Genomic DNA, 20,564 nt, shown 5'->3' on the forward strand with positions numbered 1-20,564 from the left:
ATAAAAGATATAAGTTACAAAAGGCAAAAATATTAATTGAAAATAGACTAAAATTTTAAAAATTAAAGAAATAGATCATTTTGTTTATATTTAGTGTTAAGAATTTAACTTTAAGGGGTAAAGGTTTAGTATTTGTGATTTAAGGGTTACACTATTTAAAGATCTTATAATTCAATTTTTGAGTGAAATAAGATATTAAGTTTTTAAGGTTTAAAAGTAAAGTTTAAAGATTTAGATTTATACTATTTGGTTAAGTTTAAACATTTAGATTTATACTATTTATAATTCTTAACTTTTATATAAAACTTTGACTATTTTGAAAATTTCCCTTTTTAATTTGAGTGAAATAATTAGTTTGGCATAATTAATAAACCAAATACATATAATATAGAAAACACTTTTATTAAGATATCTACCATTTATTTTTCTCTGACCCAATTCAATGGACAATCAACAATGGTTAAGTTATCTCCCCATAAATACCACACTTTACATTTTAAACCCCATTTCTCATACAAAGAAACAAAATGGAGGCTAGAACGTTTACTCTCCCTTTCTTCCTCATGATTTTCATATCTTCTCACTTTTCACTTTCAACTTCTAGAAGGATCTTAAACGATCAATACGGCTTCTTATCATCTGCGAGTTTGTCGAGCCTAAATGCAAAGATGCTCATCAGTTCATTCAATCTAACGCCTAAGTATGACGTCAATGTCATCCCAAAAGGTAGTCCCGACGCTCCAAGACTCGTTGAGAGCCAAATTGATTTTCCAACGACATTTGGTGTCCAAAACGTTTCTGGGGGTCCTTCTGTCCAACAGTTTGGCCACTATGCTGGCTATTACAGCCTCCCTCATTCAAAATCAGCCAAGTAAAACCCTTAACCGGTTCAAATTAGTTTTTTTTTCGAATCATGTTTTGCTCTAATCGTGTTTAGTTTACTAGTTAGTATTGATATGAACGCTTTGAACTGAATTTTTTTTTTCTTTGTTGTGTTTGATGATTTTGGTTTCACAGGATGTTCTATTTCTTCTTTGAGTCACGAAACAGCAGTACCGATCCGGTTGTGATCTGGTTATCAGGTGGACCGGGTTGCAGTAGCAGTGTTGCTATGTTCTATGAGAATGGTCCGTTCAAGATCTCTGATGATTTCTCTCTCTCTTGGAATGATTTTGGTTGGGACAAGGTTTGTCTGGTTCATTAATTTTTTTTATTTCTTACACAAGAAACATGTTTATCTACGACAAAAAGATAAACATAATTTTCTTCTTAATATTGTTTTAATAGGTATCCAATTTAATCTACGTAGATCAGCCAGTTGGAACTGGTTTCTCTTACACATCCGACAAAAGCGATCTCCGGCATGACGAGGCTGGTGTAAGCAATGTCCTTTACGATTTCTTACAGGTTCGATTGTTATTGGTATTCCCATTTTTGTTATAAGAATTGTTATTGAAATTGTAGTGACTTGGGTTATATCTTTGAATTTTGGTAGGCTTTTTTCAAAGAGCATCCAAAATTTGTAAAGAATGATTTCTATATTACCGGTGAATCGTATGCTGGTCATTACATTCCGGCTTTCGCTTCACGTGTTCACAGTGGAAACAAAAAAAAGGAAGGAATTCCAATCAACCTTAAGGTTAGTTGATGCATGAGGTTTCTAAGAAATTTAGAATTTTATTAATTTTGTATTTATTATTTGTGAAAATATACCAGTTTAACACAAATTTGGCAACTAATTGCTAGATTAACACTCTACCCTATCCAATAACTAGAATGACACCATTTTTATGTAAAATGACTAAAAACCCAGAAATTTTGTTTTTTTTTTAATTTTTTTTGAACAAAAACGAAAAACCTAAAAATTATAGTGTTTAATATTTTGATTTAAAATATGATTAATTCAAAATATAAAATGATTAAAAGGATGATGTTTATTTTTTAATATAATATATAAAAATAAAATATGATTTAAAATATATGTATAAAAATAATATACAAATTGTTTATAAAAATATTATGTATAAAGATATGATGTAAAAATATGAAGTTTAAGACTATATAGTTTAAATAAGTTTTATAAAAAATATAATGTATGAAATTATAACTAAAAAATAATGTATATAAAAAATGTTAAAATAAGATTTATGAAAATATAATATAATATATAAAAATATGATTTTGAATATGATGTTAATTTTTTAATATGATTTAGGAAAATGAAAATGTATAAAATATGCTTTAAATATATGATTTTAAAAAAATATGATTCATAATATGATTTATAAAAATATAATTAATAACAATATTACTGAAAAATTATAACTTAAAATAAATCTGTTGTCACTGTATTTACATTTTACATCTAATTAATCTGTTATCAAACACCAGAATTTTGGAGGAAAACAAAAAAACTGTTATAACATAAACAAATCTGCCATAACATCTGATATTCACATAGGTCTGTCATAAAAAATCTGTCATACAAAAATAAATTGGTTGTGCAAAAATAAATCTGACATAGACAAATAAATCTGTCACAACTAGTCCGACAGATTTTTGAAAATATTTTAATTTTCTTAAAAAAAAATTCTGGGAGGGTAAATTTGACTTTATTTGTTTTCCTAACAAAGCAAAAAGGGTATTTTAAGCAAAAAAATAACTCATATAACCCTCACATTTTATGAGTTATTTTAGTAATAAGCTCTTAATTTGGTTCAATCTAGTTTTTCTCCCTTATTATTTTAATCGAGTTTTTCTTTCTATGTTTTTTTTTACATAAGGGTGTTGTTTTAATATTCAAACACATGTGAGGAATTAAATTAAAATTTATGGACTAATCTTGGTTTAAATCAGGGTTTTGCGATTGGTAATGGTCTAACCAATCCAGAAATCCAATATGCTGCGTATGGAGACTATGCAAATGAAATTGATTACTGAATCTGATTACGAGGGTATCAAACAAGACTACGTCGAGTGTCAAAGTCTCATCAAAAAATGCAGTAATTTCAATATATAGCACTCTTCTAAAATTTGTTAGATATACTGTTCGAGTTAAAAGATTTTGATCTTTTATGAAAATATCTTATTTTTTGAATATCAGATCTTGATGGTGGTTTAGCTTGTAAATCTGCTTTTGAAGTTTGCGACATCATCTTATCTACGATATTAGCAGTAAAAACAGGCACAAATGTAAGCATCAAAAACCTCAAATTGATTTTTCTTTATATATATATATATATATATATTTTAATTTCCTTTACAAGATTTGACTTTTTTTTTTGAAGTACTACGACGTGAGGAAGAAATGTGTTGGAGAATTGTGTTATGATTTTTCGAAGATGGAAACATTCTTGAACAAAGAAAACGTACGAAAAGCCTTGTAGAGTAGGAGACATCGAATTTGTGTCGTGTAGTAGAACAGTTTATGATGCAATGACAAAGGATTGGATGATTAATCTTGAGGTCAAGATCCCCGATCTTGTCAATGATGGAATGAACCTACTAATTTATGCCGGAGAATATGATTTCATTTGCAATTGGCTTGGTGAGATTGATCAGATATTTTGGTCTCCATATTTTTTTTATATATAAATTTTATGGTTTCGGAACTGACAATGGTTTTTTTCTAGGTTTATAGTTCAAAATTGTGTTATACTATCAATTCTGGTTCATAATATGAGTCATAATGATTTTACATTTTGGTACTTTCCCAGTTTATTCTTATTCAATCTAGTTTAATAAATTGATTGATTTTCTTGGTTATACAGGAAACTCTAGGTGGGTTGACCAGATGAATTGGTTAGGCCAAAAGGATTTCAAATCAGCAAAAAATGTACCATTCTTGGTAGATGGTAAAGAAGCCGGTTTACTGAAACATTACGGTCCTCTAACTTTTATTAAGGTATATCTGAAAACCATTGAAGTAAAACTATTATTGATGTAACACAACTAAACTAGCCTTCGTATGTTTTTTGAAGGTTCATGATGCTGGCCACATGGTTCCGATGGATCAGCCGAAAGCCTCTATGCAAATGCTTATGCATTGGATGAAAGGAAAGCTTAGTCGTACTCCGAGAGTTGGTCCATGATTTTTATGTATAGAACATTTCATTTCAAAACAATGTGATCTTGATGATTAATCTTGATTAGTTATTTTGGGATTGTTGCAATGATATCAAATTTTTCAACCTTTGAACTTTTGTTTTTATTTGCGCAAAAAAAAGAAAAATATTTTTTTGTTGCAATAAATCCAACGACTCCTCTCGTCACTAATGCTATAATCCATCTTTACTTTTTCAGCCTCGCGAACTACTATCAACAACTATAATCAACAAGTTCCTTATTTATCCCCATACACGAGTAGAGCTTTAAGAGGGTTTATACAATTTAAAGCTTTTTCTCGTCAAACATGAAAATTGACTATAAAGATGTGTATGTTGTTAACACCCATTTGTCACTAACCTCGACCGTCTTTAATGTTAGGTTAGAAAGAAAAGAAAAAACATATTCAATTTTGCATGTTTAGACTTATCTACTATCTATAACACCCTGGCAGTCCAACCGCATATTATTGGTTTTACAAATTCCTTAATAACTAAAGTTTTCATGTGTTCAAAATTGACATAGACCAATCACATATTAAAATTTGGCTCTATTTTCATGTTATTATAATAAGTAATATGTTAGAGTATATACATATTATTAGAGATATATTGGTTGGTAGATATTGGTTATATTAAAACAAAAATTAAAATTAAAATTTATACAATTTGTTCCATTTTTATTATAGGGTAACTTGCATAATTGTGCATGCCATGATATTTATTAGAAATTTGCGATTATGGTGTAACGCCCCGACCATTACCTTTTTAGTGGGTTCTATGTCCACTTCACGCCCATGGACCTACCTTGCTTAGTGGGCCTCACATCAACTCTTGTCCCGTGGATCCAACCATATTGTACGGCCGGTTTGCTAAGTCCAAAAAACTTTAAAAACTTGTTTATCGACCCTACAAATTACCACATAATATTTTCCTTTGTTTTGTCCTCACTCGCACAATTCCGACAATCATTTTCCAGAAGATCACCCATCATGAAACTGTACTCCATCTTAAGCACGGTTAACTTTAGAGTTCTCTCAGGACATTTAACCGAAAAGATAAGTACACTTTAGTGATATAAGTGACCAAATCAATTTTTTGAAACTCTTCCGCAAGTCTTTGAAATTGGGATGTCACAATTCATCTCACTAGCAGATCGAAACGTCATCGTTGCGCACCAAGACTGTCATCCCTGACGGTGTGAGCCCTCATGGCTCCACACTCATCTGGATTCGGCTCTGATACCACTTTTAACACCCCGACCATAACATTGCTTAGTAAGCCCTATGTCCAATCCCGTCCCATGGGCCCACCTTGCTTAGTGGGTCCCATCTTTCTTTGTGTTTTGTCCTTACAGGCACAGTTTTGACAATCACTTTCCGGAAGGTCACCTATCCTGAAACTACTCTAGCTTAAGCACACTTAACTCCGAAGTTTTCTCAGGACTCTTGACCAAAACGATAAGTGTAAAATGACTTCTTTTGAACATCTGCGCAATTCTTTAAAAAAGGGGTGTCACATATACTAACAAACACAATTATACCATACATTTAAAATGAAAAAAATTACCTAAAAAAAAATTTGTTGGCACAAATTCTGAGTCTCAGTCCTACTAATTAAATAACTCATCGACTAATTAAGGTGAGGATATGTCAAAAGCCTAAAAGAAATAAGTCATTATTTTTTAAATTAACATAAATTTTATTTAAAAAATATATTAATGAAATATATCATAAGTTGGTTCTTTAACAACTATATGATGTTGATAAGCTTCAGGATCGCTTGCGATGTTGTTATTCCCTCCATTTTGCTCTACAACTCTCTCTTCTAGCTGGATGTTGCGACATTCCTCATGGATCATTTGGTTTGTTTTGCATAATCTTTTTTTGTTCCTCGTGTTGTATCTCTTAAATCTTTCATTGATGGTCTTATTCTTGTAATGAATTGATGATATATGTGCAGCAAACTTCTGTGAAGTTTCAAACACATGGTTACATTTGGGACATGTATATGGACCATATTTCTTATATGGTAAACTATGTATCCGACCATCATATTCACAATTTTCTTCAGAATTAACACTTTCAAGATTTTCTTCAAAATATGTGGTAGGTCTATATCGTTTCTTCGGTGGTTGATGATGGGGGAAAATTTGGTCATGATCATATTTTGGTGAACAAGAAAAGATATCTAACTGTGCTGGATAAACAAAAGTTTGATGTGGAAAAACAGTATTGAGAGGTGTTGGATTCAAGATCTTCTGCTGTTTGTCACCATAATTTGGAGGGTAAAATGAAGAATTAAAAATGTTCGAATTTATGGCACGATGATAATCATTTTGTGCAGTAATCAGATTATTGGTTGGAATAATAGCGGACTACCTATTTGTAATAGTTTGAGTGACGGAGATTTGAGAAAGATGAGGATTATTTGGGATTTGAGTTATGGAAGGCATCCCGAAAGTAGAAACGATGTTTTCTCTCATCTGATAAGCCACATGTGAATTGTTGAAATTGAAAGAAGATGAAGAGACATTTAAAGAAGAATATAAAGCATGATGGTTTGTGTAGCCAGAAGTACCGAACATTGACTCAACTTTCTTAGACTCATAATTCCTAAAGTTGGAACTCGTTTCGATGGGAGGAAAACTATGAATGTTCATACTATCGTCACCATAAGAATTTAAACCATTTGGAATTATAGTCATTTTGAAAGTTGACAAGAGCGTCTTTTACATTTTTACTGTGTCACCTTATATATAGGTACATTCATAAATTAACAACATATATTTATTATAGAAGAAAAAGAGAAATTGAATAAGCAAGGAAAAATATCTAGTCCAAAAAAATCAATTTTGGATTATAGTAAATATTTTGATGCACATAATCTTTAGATATTCATTTTTTAATTTTTAAATAACAAAAAAGTTTTATATGTATGGTAATGTTTAGATTAAATTAAAAGGGACAAATTTTTTAAATATTATTTATGTAGTGATATGGCAATCCTCTTAATGTTGTTTCATGTCCTTTGGGCCATTTAATATTTATGAGCTAATTTTATAGAAAATTACCACGAGAGCACAAGATTTTTTTCCATGTTATACACCTATTTTCTCTATTTTCTATAGCAGGACATTATTTTGATTTAAGTCACTAATTTTGGGATACTCTAATAATAATAACAACTCAAACAGGCTAAACTGGAAAGCTTTAAAAAAAACACACCAATTAATAGAAAATTTCAAAATTTATTTTCCTGCTAAAAGTAATACTAAATCAATCCTTGTAAGCATATTTTTATATTGGTAAAATTTGAGGTATTAACCCACTCATAGCAAGTATTTGCATTATTATGGTATGGTATATTTACATGTAATCTTAAAGTGTGTTTTAAAATTGATCTAATTAGATTTGAGGTTCCCTTTTCAGTATAATATATGTTTAAGAATTTTATATAGATTTATGGTTATTAGTTTTGATAAAATATAACATATGAGATTAATACACCATTTGTTGAGATTTGTTTCTTATAATAAGATTAGAAAAATGGGGGAAAATATATATGAGAGTAAATTATGATTACATTAAAATAATATTTTCTCATAAAACTTATTATGCATAAAAAGTACATAATATCAAAATATTCTATTAGATATAACATAGTTATGTAGAAATAACAAAGCATATAAAATAAACTATTTAATTGGGTAAATTAATCTATTACCCTTCCATGAAATCTCTTTTTAACATATTAGAAAGTATCAAAGATATATACTGCTGGAATTTTTTATTAATGTATACTTGTAGCAGTAGAAATAATGAGTATTAGGTAACATATTTTATAATAGGTTGACAATATCTGTTAGAATTTTTTTTAAATATATATATATATATATATATATATTTAATGTTGAAAATGGTTTAACAGCCTGGAAAAAACCTTCAGTAATTTGTCCACTTTAGTTTGCCAACCGTTGAGGAAAAACCAAAGTTATAATACACTGAGAGTCAAACTAGAAAAAGACTCTTGTCTTTTTGGTATTCAGCATCCAATCATAGTTTGACTTAACGTAATTCTTTTTTTTCACAGATAATCAAATATATAAAATTGATTCTTTTTTTTTTTTGTCTTTTTATTTTATTTTGAGAGTTTGTTAAAAATATCCTTTTTGGGATAAACTTTTTAAAAATACCCTTTTTTTTGAATATTTTCATTTTTACTCTATTTTACATAATTTCAATATGTTAAATTAATTTTTAGATTTTTTTTTTAGATTTAAGTTCTCATTTTACATTTAAGATATAGTTTTGAAGGGTTAGGGTTTAGTATTTAGAGTTCAGGGTTTAGAATTTAGTGATTTTATTTATAGACAAATGGTATTTTTTAAAATGACCAACATAAAAAGATATTTTTAAAAAGTTAAATAGGAAAAGAGGTATTTTTGAAAATCCTTTTTTTTTGTCACAAACATATATCATTAAACATTTACAGTCCATTTATCAGCCTATATTTTATTTGCTTTTTTCATATTTACTGCTTTTTCACGCATATAATAATAATTTCAAAGTTCTTATGGATGAAATTATAATAATGATCATCAAACCAGATAATATCACAATTGCCTGGCTAAGAGAGGTGACGCATGAGAAATATTAAATGATACATTTTGTGGTATAATTATGAGTATATATATTTCTATATTTCTTTATTATGTAATTGCTTGCAAACCATGGAACACCAATGGGACAATACTGTTTTCTCTCTTATGCATTGAACATCACCACCAAAGGCCAGTATCTCTCTCCAATTTTAGATTATTTACACAATCGAGATTTTGTTCACCAGCAAGATTTCACAAACTTTTTTTTTATTTTAGTATATATATAAAGACTGTGAGTTGAACTCCATATAAATTATGAAAAGTGTAGTAGAATATTTTTGCAAAATTTAGTAGCCAACTTGGGTATAATATAAAAACTATTTGTTAGCATGCAACTATATGCTACAATAATTTTCCGCGTATAAAGTATTAATGTAGATGATATCGCTTTTATAAACCTCGATTATTAAAGTATCAATGTAAAAAGTAAATCAACTTTATATCAATGCAATATAAAAATGATTTGATACCGTGCAATTATACGCTATATTGTTTTTTTAAATATGTTTATAAGGACTAAGGAGTATCCTTTTTATTTTATTGATGCAATATTGATTGACGACAAAGTTTAAAAGCCAAAGATGATGACTTGCAATTCACAACTATTGCTTCCAAGTTTCACCTAGTTCATATTTAATAACATGCTTCATGTCTTCATGACCCCGAAACATCTGCAAGTTATAATGCACATATGACTACAAATGTATATATAGGATCTTACGGATAATAAAAGACTATAAATGTAACTAACACATACAGTTAAGTTCCGTATAACACATAAAAATGTAATTTAGCAAATGTAAGGAGTACACCACGAATCTGGAAACTTTTGTTTGGCCATTTGTACACACACATACATATTACTTACACATTTGTGGAAATGAGTGTGCGACTGTGTCTGCGTGAATCAAACACATGTACCTTAAATGATGTAAATGTACAGTCGATCTATCAATTGTAGTATATGGATACATACCCATCGATGGGTCATTATCTCCGAAGTTGATTAGTCGGTCCAAATTTACACCTGATCATCATGAAATTCACATATAAATATATTTATATATGTGTAAAATATATTTATCGATTTATTCATGCATGCAAGTGTCCATCAAAGTTGTACGAATGAATAATTATGAAGGGTTCTTTTGACACTTTACTAAATGTAATAATGAAAACAACATTGGCAAGTCAACTCGTGATGATAATTTTTTGGTAATTGGAATATCACAAAAATGAGTTTTTGTTTTTTTGTCACTTTATAATCAGACAGTTCTATATAGTTCACTGGTCCGTCCAATGCAGTCTCCTCATCTAACATGTTTTCTTTCTTTTATCCGTGTAATATCACTACCACTTGGGAACTCTTTTTCCTTTTCACTTTTGAAATTCATGATGAAAACAAACTATAGTTGAATTAAAAAAAAGTTGAATATGAACAATTATGAGAGTATATTTTGACGAATGATCAAATCATGGAACCTGCTGATGGTCTTCGTTAGTGATTTTTTCTTTCTTTTCAGCCTCAACACAAAGTACTGATTTTGAATATTTTGCACTTCTCATGATAAATATATAAAAAAGATCGTTTAAATCTATTGTTTGGAACTTTGGATTACTATACATCTACAAAAAGAATAAAACTTGAAGACAAACAGGTACCACAATAACCCTGATAATAAAAAAAGATAACAAAGATTTGGCTAGAAAGAGATAAAGAGGAGTGAGCTATACTAAAACCGAAGAAGCAAGAGTGGTCACATAAACTTTATTTTTTGAACAGTCATATGTTGATTTAATTTGATTTTCATCAAAACAAAGCGCGAATTTTCTTTTGTTTCTTTAAAGGAAGAAATTAAAAATCTAATTTTCAAACAGGCACAATGAATATGCATGCATGTCAATCATGTTGACTTCTCCACACCCATAGCTTTCTCGAAAAAAAATGAAATATAAAATTATTGGTTCTACTTCTACATATAATAATAATAATAATAATAATAATAATTGATAGGGTGAGTCCAAATCCAAGTCTCTTATTAAAAGGGCACAAATTCAACCACTCCTCCATAAACACAAAAGCTCAATCCTAAAAAAAGGCAAGTAAGAGATAACGATTTCTCTCCTTTTTCTTTTTCTTCTTCTCTTTATCAAACTTCAACACACTAACGAGAGAAATGGGAAGAGCTCCATGTTGCGACAAGACAAAAGTGAAGCGAGGGCCTTGGTCCCCTGAGGAAGACTCTAAGCTTAGAGATTACATTGAGAAGTATGGTAATGGTGGAAATTGGATCTCTCTCCCTCTCAAAGCCGGTAAGTTCATATACATGTTCTTAGTTAAAACCAATCTCCTGGTTCACCTTTTCGAGCTTCTAATCCCAAAACAAGAGCTAATGCCATTCTCTGTTGTTGTTGTGGTTTAAGGTTTGAGGAGATGTGGGAAGAGTTGTAGATTGAGGTGGCTTAACTATTTGAGACCAAACATAAAACATGGTGACTTCTCTGAGGAAGAAGACAGGATCATTTTTAGCCTCTTCGCTGCCATTGGAAGCAGGTTCTCTATTGAAATATTTTTATTTATGTATACAACTATATAATCTCTGATTATAAGAAGAAAATTATATTAATTAAGATCCTCACTAAAAATACAGAGCTGATATCCGTTTGTTGTCCATTTGCTTGTGAAGGTCCCTCTTGAATAGTTATCTACTCAAATAGGTTTAAAGAATAGATTATTTCACTTTCTTTTAATTAATCTTATTAAAATGTAGCTATATATATTTTGAATTTATGTGTCGTTTTGGAACTAACGATCAAAGTAGTTCACTACGTGCTTAGTATAATTTAGTCAAAACTACGAGCCACATTTATTCATAATTTTAGTCAAAAACTACGAGCACCATTTATTCATCTAGATTGCAACATTTTTCTCCAACATTAATTACTGATATACATGAATTGAAATTTGTAGGTGGTCAATAATAGCAGCTCATCTACCGGGAAGAACAGACAACGACATAAAAAACTATTGGAATACAAAGCTAAGGAAGAAGCTCTTGTCTTCTTCTTCTTCCTCTCATTCATCATCAGCCATGGCTTCTCCTTATCTAAACCCTAATTCTCAGGAAGTGAAAAGACCATTAAGCTCATCAGCAACAATCCCATTTTCTTCTTATAACCCGTACGCTGAAAACTCTAATCAAGACCCAACAAAATACCTCATCTCCAACATCAATGGCTTTGAAGCTGACGAAAAACAGATGGTCTTTCCTTATAGTAACCCTAATTATCCTCAAGATTTGTCTCTCTCGGACAGCAACAACAGCAACATCTCGGGCACAAGTGGTTTCTTGCTCAACAACAATATTAGCGATCACTACAACAACCACACCAGTTTCTCTTCAGACGTCAATGGAAAGAGATCAGAGACTATGATGAAGCAAGAAGAGATAATGATGATGATGATGATAGACCACCACATTGACCAGAGGACAAAAGGGTACAGTGGGGATTTCACACAAGGGTATCATAATTACTACAATGGGCATGGGGATTTGAAGCAAATGATTAGTGGAACAGGCACTAATTCTAACATAAACATGGGTGGTTCAGGTTCATCTTCAAGTTCGATAAGCAACCTAGCTGAGAACAAAAGCAGTAGTAGCCTCCTACAACACAAGTGCTTGCCCTATTTCTACTCCTAGTTCTTCTAGACTCTCTTGTCTTCTTAAGTTCTTATATAAATATATTTTGGACTGACTGTTAGTAATATCAAAGATTTGATGGGGTATGGGAGGAGAGAGAAAGACTATGATCAGTTTTAAGGGATTTTGTATTTTGTTTATTGTTGTCTCTTTATTGGATTTCTAGTTAAGAAGAGACAATGGGAGATTTGATTTGATGAAACTCAAAAGGATATATGTATTTATGGTTGAAGAGATAAATCATTTTTTTTTTTTGTCGAAATGAGTAGATCATATCAGCTTTTAGTTAAAACTTGGAACAAAGTAAGTGATCATACACACGCCCACAGGCCACACACATATAGCATGTTATTGTTTCTAAAATTAGATGAGACTATACCATTTCATGCATATATAGGCTATAAATAGTAAAGAAAATTCTGATAGTAATACACTCACACATCTACATTTTCTATCATAATTTAAAATTCCTAAAAGACAAACACATTTAAAGCATCGTATATCGTTACACTGTTACGAACATATTCAAAATTTTAACCTACGAAAAATATTCATAATAAAAAAAAAAAAAAATACTCCCTCTATCTCTAATATATTGATGTTTTAGGATTTTTTCTTGTATCTAAAAAACTAAATTGATTTTTTACTTTATGTTATCTAAAGTTTATATATTCTTTTTTACCAAAAAATAATTATAAATTAATTTATAGTTAAAACTATAACTTTTTTTAATATATGTAAAATAATCTAAATATCAATCTATTAGAGACTGATAAAATATCTTACATGTGAAGAAAAATATAACTAATCTTTAGCTACAATTGCAATATAATATTCATAGTTACTTACAATATTTTTGTTACATACTGATATAGATTCTTACAAATTTTAGTGTTTGGTTATATTAACAAACTCTTACAAATTTAGTGTAAAAACTTAACAATTTTAGTTTTAGAAAGAGAGAGAGAGAGAGAGAGAGAGAGAGAGAGAGAGAGAGAGTGAACAAAGGATTGTGTATAAAAGTCATCATTTTTGGTCAGTGACTCGAGAGCGGCCAGGAGAAGCAAATTGATTGATGGAAATACATACAATATTCATCTGTTCTAATTGACATATATACCCTTCCCAGATGGCTTCATCATTTTTCTCCTTTTTGCGCCATATCCTTCGATTACTGTTTTTTTTTTCCTGTTTATTCTCTATTAAAAATATAAATAGGAAACTATGAATAATAAATAATTAAATACGTTAGGGAAAATAATGTTACACGTAGTTATAAGAAAATAGGTATAAAAAATCGAACAGTATATACTACTCTCTCTCCCAAAATATAGAATTTTTTAAGGTTTTTATTTATTTATTTCAAAAATTAAAATAATTCTTAAACTTTGTGCTTTTAAGTAAAAAAATCTTGTATAATAGAAGAGAGAGAGTAATAAATGCGTTTTTTCGTTAGCAGTCGGATTATATTATTATTTTTTTTAAATTATAAAACCAAAGTGAGTCTAAAACTTGGATGATGAGTTAATAGCAGTCGGATTATAAGATCTGAGGTGAGATCACGTTTCCATGGGCCGAGGTATTATTTTAGGCCTATGAAAGAACTAGGACTTATAAGCCCGTAGGCCCGTTGTATAAAAATTGTTCACCTAACTTAAATTTCTTTAAAAATTTGATTACGGATGTATTTTTGATAAAATACACTGTAAACTACAAGTAAAAGGATACGTAAAAAAACATAACATGAACGAAAGAAACTTACTACTTGAATTTATCATGGAGCTCACAAGTGTGCAGAACTGCAGATCATAGCAGTGATATCTTCTTTTTTTTTATATATAGCAATGATATCTATATATATGAACCTGATAATTAATTATCAACTGTGGAATTCCACCAATTAGTTCCAAGCTTATAAATAACCTGCATTCTAGATCTTCTGCGAGATCTCAAAGCATAATTTGTATTCTTGTAATTTTATTTGTATATATATCATTTTAACGTCAATTATCAGACTAGTTCATATTTTACAGCCGTAAAAGGTCTAAATGGGTCGTTCTTCTCTCCCAAACTCAGATTTTGCATCTCCAACATTGCTGTGTTGTTTTTGGATTAAGTAGGTAGATTGAGAGTAGGAGATAACACATATGATAATGAAACAAATATCTATATATGGTTTGTGGCACAAAGAGAATTGTTTTGCGTCACATGACATGGTTATGATTTCCCGAAAGGTATGTTTTAGCATTCGCCACCAGTTAGATACTTAGATCATATGGGGTTTACGGTCATCTGTCGATTGATGTCATAGCGGCTTTAAGAAATTATGGTTTTGGATCGTAAATTTTTTTAATAGAAATGTGTCTGACATAATTTTATCGGTAAGGCTTGAAAGTGACAGTACTGTGTTCTGTGTGTGTTTTTGCTGAATATATTACCAGGAGGCTTTAAGTTGGCCTTATGAGATATAACAGCAGAGCTACAAGAGGTTTTCCATTTTTAACTATTTCATGATATAGTGTTCTGTAAACTAAGATTTGATTAGGTTTTGAGATAATACTATTTTCGGTCGTGTTACTAATTTCAGCCTTGTGCCGCGTGTACAGTATAATATGTTCGACTAAATTATTGTGTATTTTATGATTTAGTTTTGATTAATCGGATAGTAAATGTCCTAAGTACTCATGCATGAAAGCTAAACAAAACATTACGCTATACTCCACTCGACAGCACATTGGACATTTTAGTTATCCATAACTCACCTACCTATATGCAAACAAACACGTGATGCACTGATGCTAATCTCTTCCATGCCATGTCAAATACTATTCCATATGTGTTATGTATAGGATTTTAGTTTTAAAACACGAAATTAATATATTATATATATTACATATATAGAATAAATAATACTAAGTTGTCAAAAAAATGATAAGTTGTTTTTAGAGTTTCTTTGCCCACATTTAAAGTAGTTAGAGTAATTTTTTTTTCCAACCAAACATTAATCTAGAAAATAACTCCAAGATTGGTTGTCCAAACCGGAGGATAAAAGTTTACAAAAGAAATCTCATTAAGATGCTCGCTCCTTAAGAACATCTTATATCCATTACTCCATTTTCTTACTTTAAAAACAGAGTTGATTTTTTAAAAATCCATTACTATATTTTTTAGTTCAAAAATATTTCTCTTCCTATTCAATTATTAATAATTATTATAACCTTTTATTTATAAAATTAATCAATTCAACCCAAGTATTTATTTATAGCAATAAGTCATAACATACAATACTATTCAATGATCTTTGGTTGATCCGAAATAGTCTCCCAAATTATTAAATCCAGTGTTCTAAAAAGCGCTAGGCGCTAGTTGGGCGGTGGACTAGCGCCTAGCGCCGAGACAGTTTAGTCGGGGACTAATCGGTTACTAGGCGGTAGAAGGCGTTTAGCAAAACTATATATTTTAGATACATATCTAGGTTATATAGTGACAAAGTGTTAGATGTATCGTATTTTCACGTAGCATAGTGGTAAAGAGGGATGGTTTGTTATTTGTAACCTGGGTTCGAGTCGTTTAGGGAACAATTCTAGTTCATTTTTTAACTTAGACAAAAGGGATAAACTTGTAATTACATTGAAGTGTCTTCTTCCTCCACTAAACCCTAATAGCCGCCAACTTGCTGTATTTTTTTTCTTCGGTCTAGCTGTATTTCTTTCATTTTTCATCATTTTTTTACTTTAAAGACTTAAATATCATAAAAATACCTTCATTTCCATGGATCTCTAACACAAAAATTAAGTTTTAGGTACTTTTAAATTTTGACTGATTTTCTCTCCAATTTTGGCCAACTCGCCGCGGGTCACCACCGCCCAGCGACTTCTCGCCGCCTCGACGGCCGCCGAGGACGACTTTTAGAACACTGATTAAATCACTAGTCTTTGTTGTACCAAGGATTTCGTTATTTCTATGTCGAATACTCCTTATGTATTTGTAACTTTATCATTAGTTATGTTATTTTGTATTGATTTTTTACCTTTTTAAATAACCTGTGGTACACCACGTGCATATAATTAGTTTGTTTATTATTATTTATATTTTATATTGTATTTGTTTATTAAATATTGGATGTTTTGTAAATAAAGAAATAACTAAATTTTCCGGCTGTTTGTACGGCTAAATATTTATATTAATTTTTTAACCCGCAATACACTTCATGCCCATTCTTTTGTTATATTTAGTTTGTTTTGTTTAGTGTTTGAGATTCTATTTGATTTTTAATCATTATAACAAAAAATAAGGGATCTAAATACATAATAAGTAATTTATATGCGGTGAGTAAGTCACATTTTTCCTAAAGATTTAATTATTTTACACAATCTTAGTTAAATCAACTTGATTTTATATGTCAAATATTCTAATATTAGTAGTGTTGACAAATAATAAAATGAGGATTTAACCCGTGTTAACACAAATTTAATGATATTGTATTAATTCTAACATGTTCTTTTTATAACACATCTACTATATAACCATATTATATAGTATTTTAAACTTTTTAAATTTTATATATTCGTAATATTTTAAAATTTTATTAAGTTTATATATATTAATTATAATATTTAAATAAATGTCAATCGAAAGTTCTTCTTACGTTAAGAATCAAAACTCATAGGTTTTGGAAAACAAAACTGAAATCAAATTATTGTTTTCTTTGTTTTCAAAGGATTCAAAGATAGAATATATTCAAAACACAATAGAATGTGTGGTTAAATATATCATAACTTATGTTTCCATATTGATTTGTGTAATTTTTTTTTAGTTGGAATGGATTGTAAAATATTTAGGAAACAAAATATGAAGTAATGTTATTTTTGGAAATTTTTTATGGATTAAATTTGTAAATAAGTTTTTACATAAATAAAAATAAAAAGGTAGAACCCAAAATGTACTTCAAAAATGTATATATAGATGTCTATGCAGTCCATCTTCATTTATTTATTTATTTTTGTCATTTGATAGAATTTAGAAATGTTTGAAACAAGAATCAGAAAAAGAAACAACAAAAAACAACAAAAAAAAATTTTGGTTCGCACTTGATCATAAATCCAAGATGACCTCTAAATGCTAACTGTGACTGAAATTTATCATTCATCACTAAATTTTCACAATAGCATTAGAAGAACCAGCCACCTGATGACAATCCCAGAAAATAAAACCATTCATGATCTTACGAATGTCTTCCAAGACAAAGCAGCATCTTGGCCACTCATTATGATTATTTATTACTTCAATCGCTAAAACTACGTCCACTCTAGAAACGGGATGTAGAACATGTAATTTCTTAAGTGACCACAAAATGCAACGTAGCGCAACAAGCACTTAAATCCGTATGTTCAAAAGTGTCTATAGCATGAAAAAGAACATGTCCTTGACCGTTTTTTGCGATTTCTTTTATTTATTTAACAAAATTCTGATACTATTTTGACCAAAACCAAAAAAACTCTAACACCTCAAAATACTAGAGACGAAAGAATAAAAATATAAAGATTATTGTTAAGACTTTAAATAAAAAAAGAAGAGGCAAGGGCGTTGAAGAAAAGCTGATGTGGTAAGGGTGGAAGAAAAGGCGACTAGAGTTTTTTGCTTTCTCATCAAGGTTGATGCCGTCGGAGGCTTCTCCAGGCCGCCGTGCGGTGGATCTGGTGCAGGGGGAGGTTCCAGTGGGGGATACGCAGGAGGGAGGGGATATAGTAGGGAGGTCGGAGAATTTGGTGGAGGGTTTTGTGGGAGATAGCCAAGTTCAGGAAGTTTCAAAGCCAGTCTCATCTTCGCTTCAGCCGGTGACAAACGGGAAACGTTCCTTTCTGCAGGTTGCTCAGAAGCGAATGTTTTCTCAACAAAAGTTTGAAGTTTTGATGATTGATGGTAAGGAGAAGGTTGTTGTTCCTAAAGAGGTTTTTGCTGGTGCAAAACCCCTATGGAAGGACTTTGTCGTAGGAAAGTTTTTAAACTCTAAAGCTCCACATGTGGGAAAAATTCATATGATTATGAATAAGATCTGGAGGTTAGGGGATCGAATGCCATTGATTGATGTTTTTGCAGTGAATGAATCTACAGTTAAGTTTCGCATTCGGAATGAGGGCATCAAACATCGGGTTTTAAATCGTGGAATGTGGAATATAACTGATCTACCTATGATTGTTTCTAAGTGGACTCCTTTTGCGGATGATGCACAACCAACCATGAAGTCGATCCCCTTATGGGTTACTCTTAACAACGTTCCCACCACGCTTTTTATGGATAAGGGATTGGAGTTCCTTGCCAGTGCTGTGGGTAAGCCACTTAGGCTCCACCCAAAAACAAAATCATGTGTCAGTTTTGATGAGGCTCAAATTCTAGTAGAAGCTGACTTATCTAAGGATTTGCCCCGTGAATATGTTATTACGGGAGAGGAGGAGGGGGAAGTGGATTCAGTTATACGTTATAGTTACCCTTGGCTACCGCCACGGTGTACCTGTTGTAAGAAGTGGGGACACCTTGTTTCAACGTGTCTGTCTTCAGAGGCACCTGTAGTGTCTGCTGTGCAGATTCAACCGCAGTCCCCTACTCAGGTCGTTAGGGACGAGATTTGTGTAGACTAAGTGGGAGTAACTGAATCTGCAAGTTTGGCAGTCGATGTGGTTCCACAATCTAACAGTTTAGCAACTACTTTACCTCCAGTGGAAGATCGGGGGATAGTTGAGTGGATTACGCCGAAGTCAGGTCGTAGTAGTCCTGGAAAACAGCGAGAACCGCTTCAACTTGATGATGGTTCCATTCTGAAAAATTCCTACTCTGTGTTGGGTGAGGAAACAGAGCTTTTGGAGGATGAAGAGAGGGTTCAAGATGAGGTTGTGGTGGGGGGTGCTTCTCAGTCTTGTTTAGATGGTACTAATGTCGCCATTCGTCAGCAAGGAGCTGCTTCAAAACGAGGTGCACAGTCAGAGGTTCCAATCCGGACCTACTTACATCGGGGAACAAAAGCAGCAAACAAACATGGTTCTAACCTTCCTACTAATCAGAGTAGGAAACCTCTTACGAAACATTAATGTCAGGTTTTTGTTGGAATGTCCGTGGTCTAAATAAATCTTCTAAGCATTCCATCATAAAACAGTGGGTGGAGGGTAATCAGTTTCAGTTTGGGTGTTTGTTAGAGACAAGGGTTAGGGAAAGGAAGGCTCAGCGGTTGGGGAGTCACTTGTTCCCTGGTTGGTCCATTTTGACAAATTACGAGTACAATCGTCGGGTCGCATATGGGTTCTGTGGAAGGACACGGTGCGATTGGACCCTATTTATAAAGGCGAGCAAATCATAACTTGCTCAGTAAAAATCGTTGCTTTACAAGATGAGTTCTTTTGCTCGTTTGTATATGGTTTGAATATTGTAGAGGCTCGAAAGGTGTTGTGGGAGGAAATGCGAGCTCACCATAACTCGCCCATTCTCCACAATAAACCTTGGGTTTTGTTTGGTGATTTTAATGAAACATTGGATATGGTGGAGCACTCTAGGGTTGATGTTCTTCTGATAATATCAGGTGGTATGTGGGATTTTCAAGCGGTAGTGAACCATTGTTCTCTATTGGATATGGCTTTCCATGGTCCCCTTTTTACATGGTGTAATAAGCGGGATAATGATTTGATTCTTAAGAAGCTGGATTGCGTGTTGGTGAATGATGTTTGGGTTCGGTTGTTTCCGCATGAATATAACGTGTTCTCCGCTGGAGGTTGTTCTGATCACCTGTATTGCAGGATCATGGTTACGGGTGGTGTTGGAAATCATGCTCGACGTCGTAAACCGTTTAAGTTTGTTAATTTATTAACGGAGAGGGAGGAGTTTAGGCCGCTGGTCGACTCCTACTGGAAAACTACGCAACCTCTGTTTCTCTCCACCTCTACATTATTCAGATTCTCTAAAAAGCTTAAAGGGTTAAAGCCGGAGTTACGCTTTTTGGCAAAGAGACGGCTGGGAAATCTGGTTCGGAAGACTAAAGCGGCTTTTGGGGATTTATGCACTAAGCAATGCATTAATCAGATGAACTCGTCCCCTACGGCTATGGTG

At 31.6% G+C, this 20,564-nt stretch overlaps 1 protein-coding gene and 2 pseudogenes across 1 annotated transcript; 2 read left to right on the forward strand and 1 right to left on the reverse strand.

The window, feature by feature from the left end:
- On the forward strand, window positions 528-4,091 carry LOC104738117 (annotated as a pseudogene).
- On the reverse strand, window positions 5,821-6,810 carry LOC104738118 (annotated as a pseudogene).
- On the forward strand, window positions 10,857-12,699 carry LOC104736314 (transcription factor RAX1-like). Its single transcript, XM_010456277.2, has 3 exons — window positions 10,857-11,079; window positions 11,191-11,320; window positions 11,738-12,699. Exons 1-3 carry the CDS (start codon window positions 10,944-10,946, stop codon window positions 12,468-12,470), a joined length of 999 nt encoding a protein of 332 aa, XP_010454579.1. The 5' UTR covers window positions 10,857-10,943; the 3' UTR covers window positions 12,471-12,699.

Source organism: Camelina sativa, chromosome 13, assembly GCF_000633955.1.
Source record: "Camelina sativa cultivar DH55 chromosome 13, Cs, whole genome shotgun sequence".
Taxonomy (NCBI): domain Eukaryota; kingdom Viridiplantae; phylum Streptophyta; class Magnoliopsida; order Brassicales; family Brassicaceae; genus Camelina; species Camelina sativa.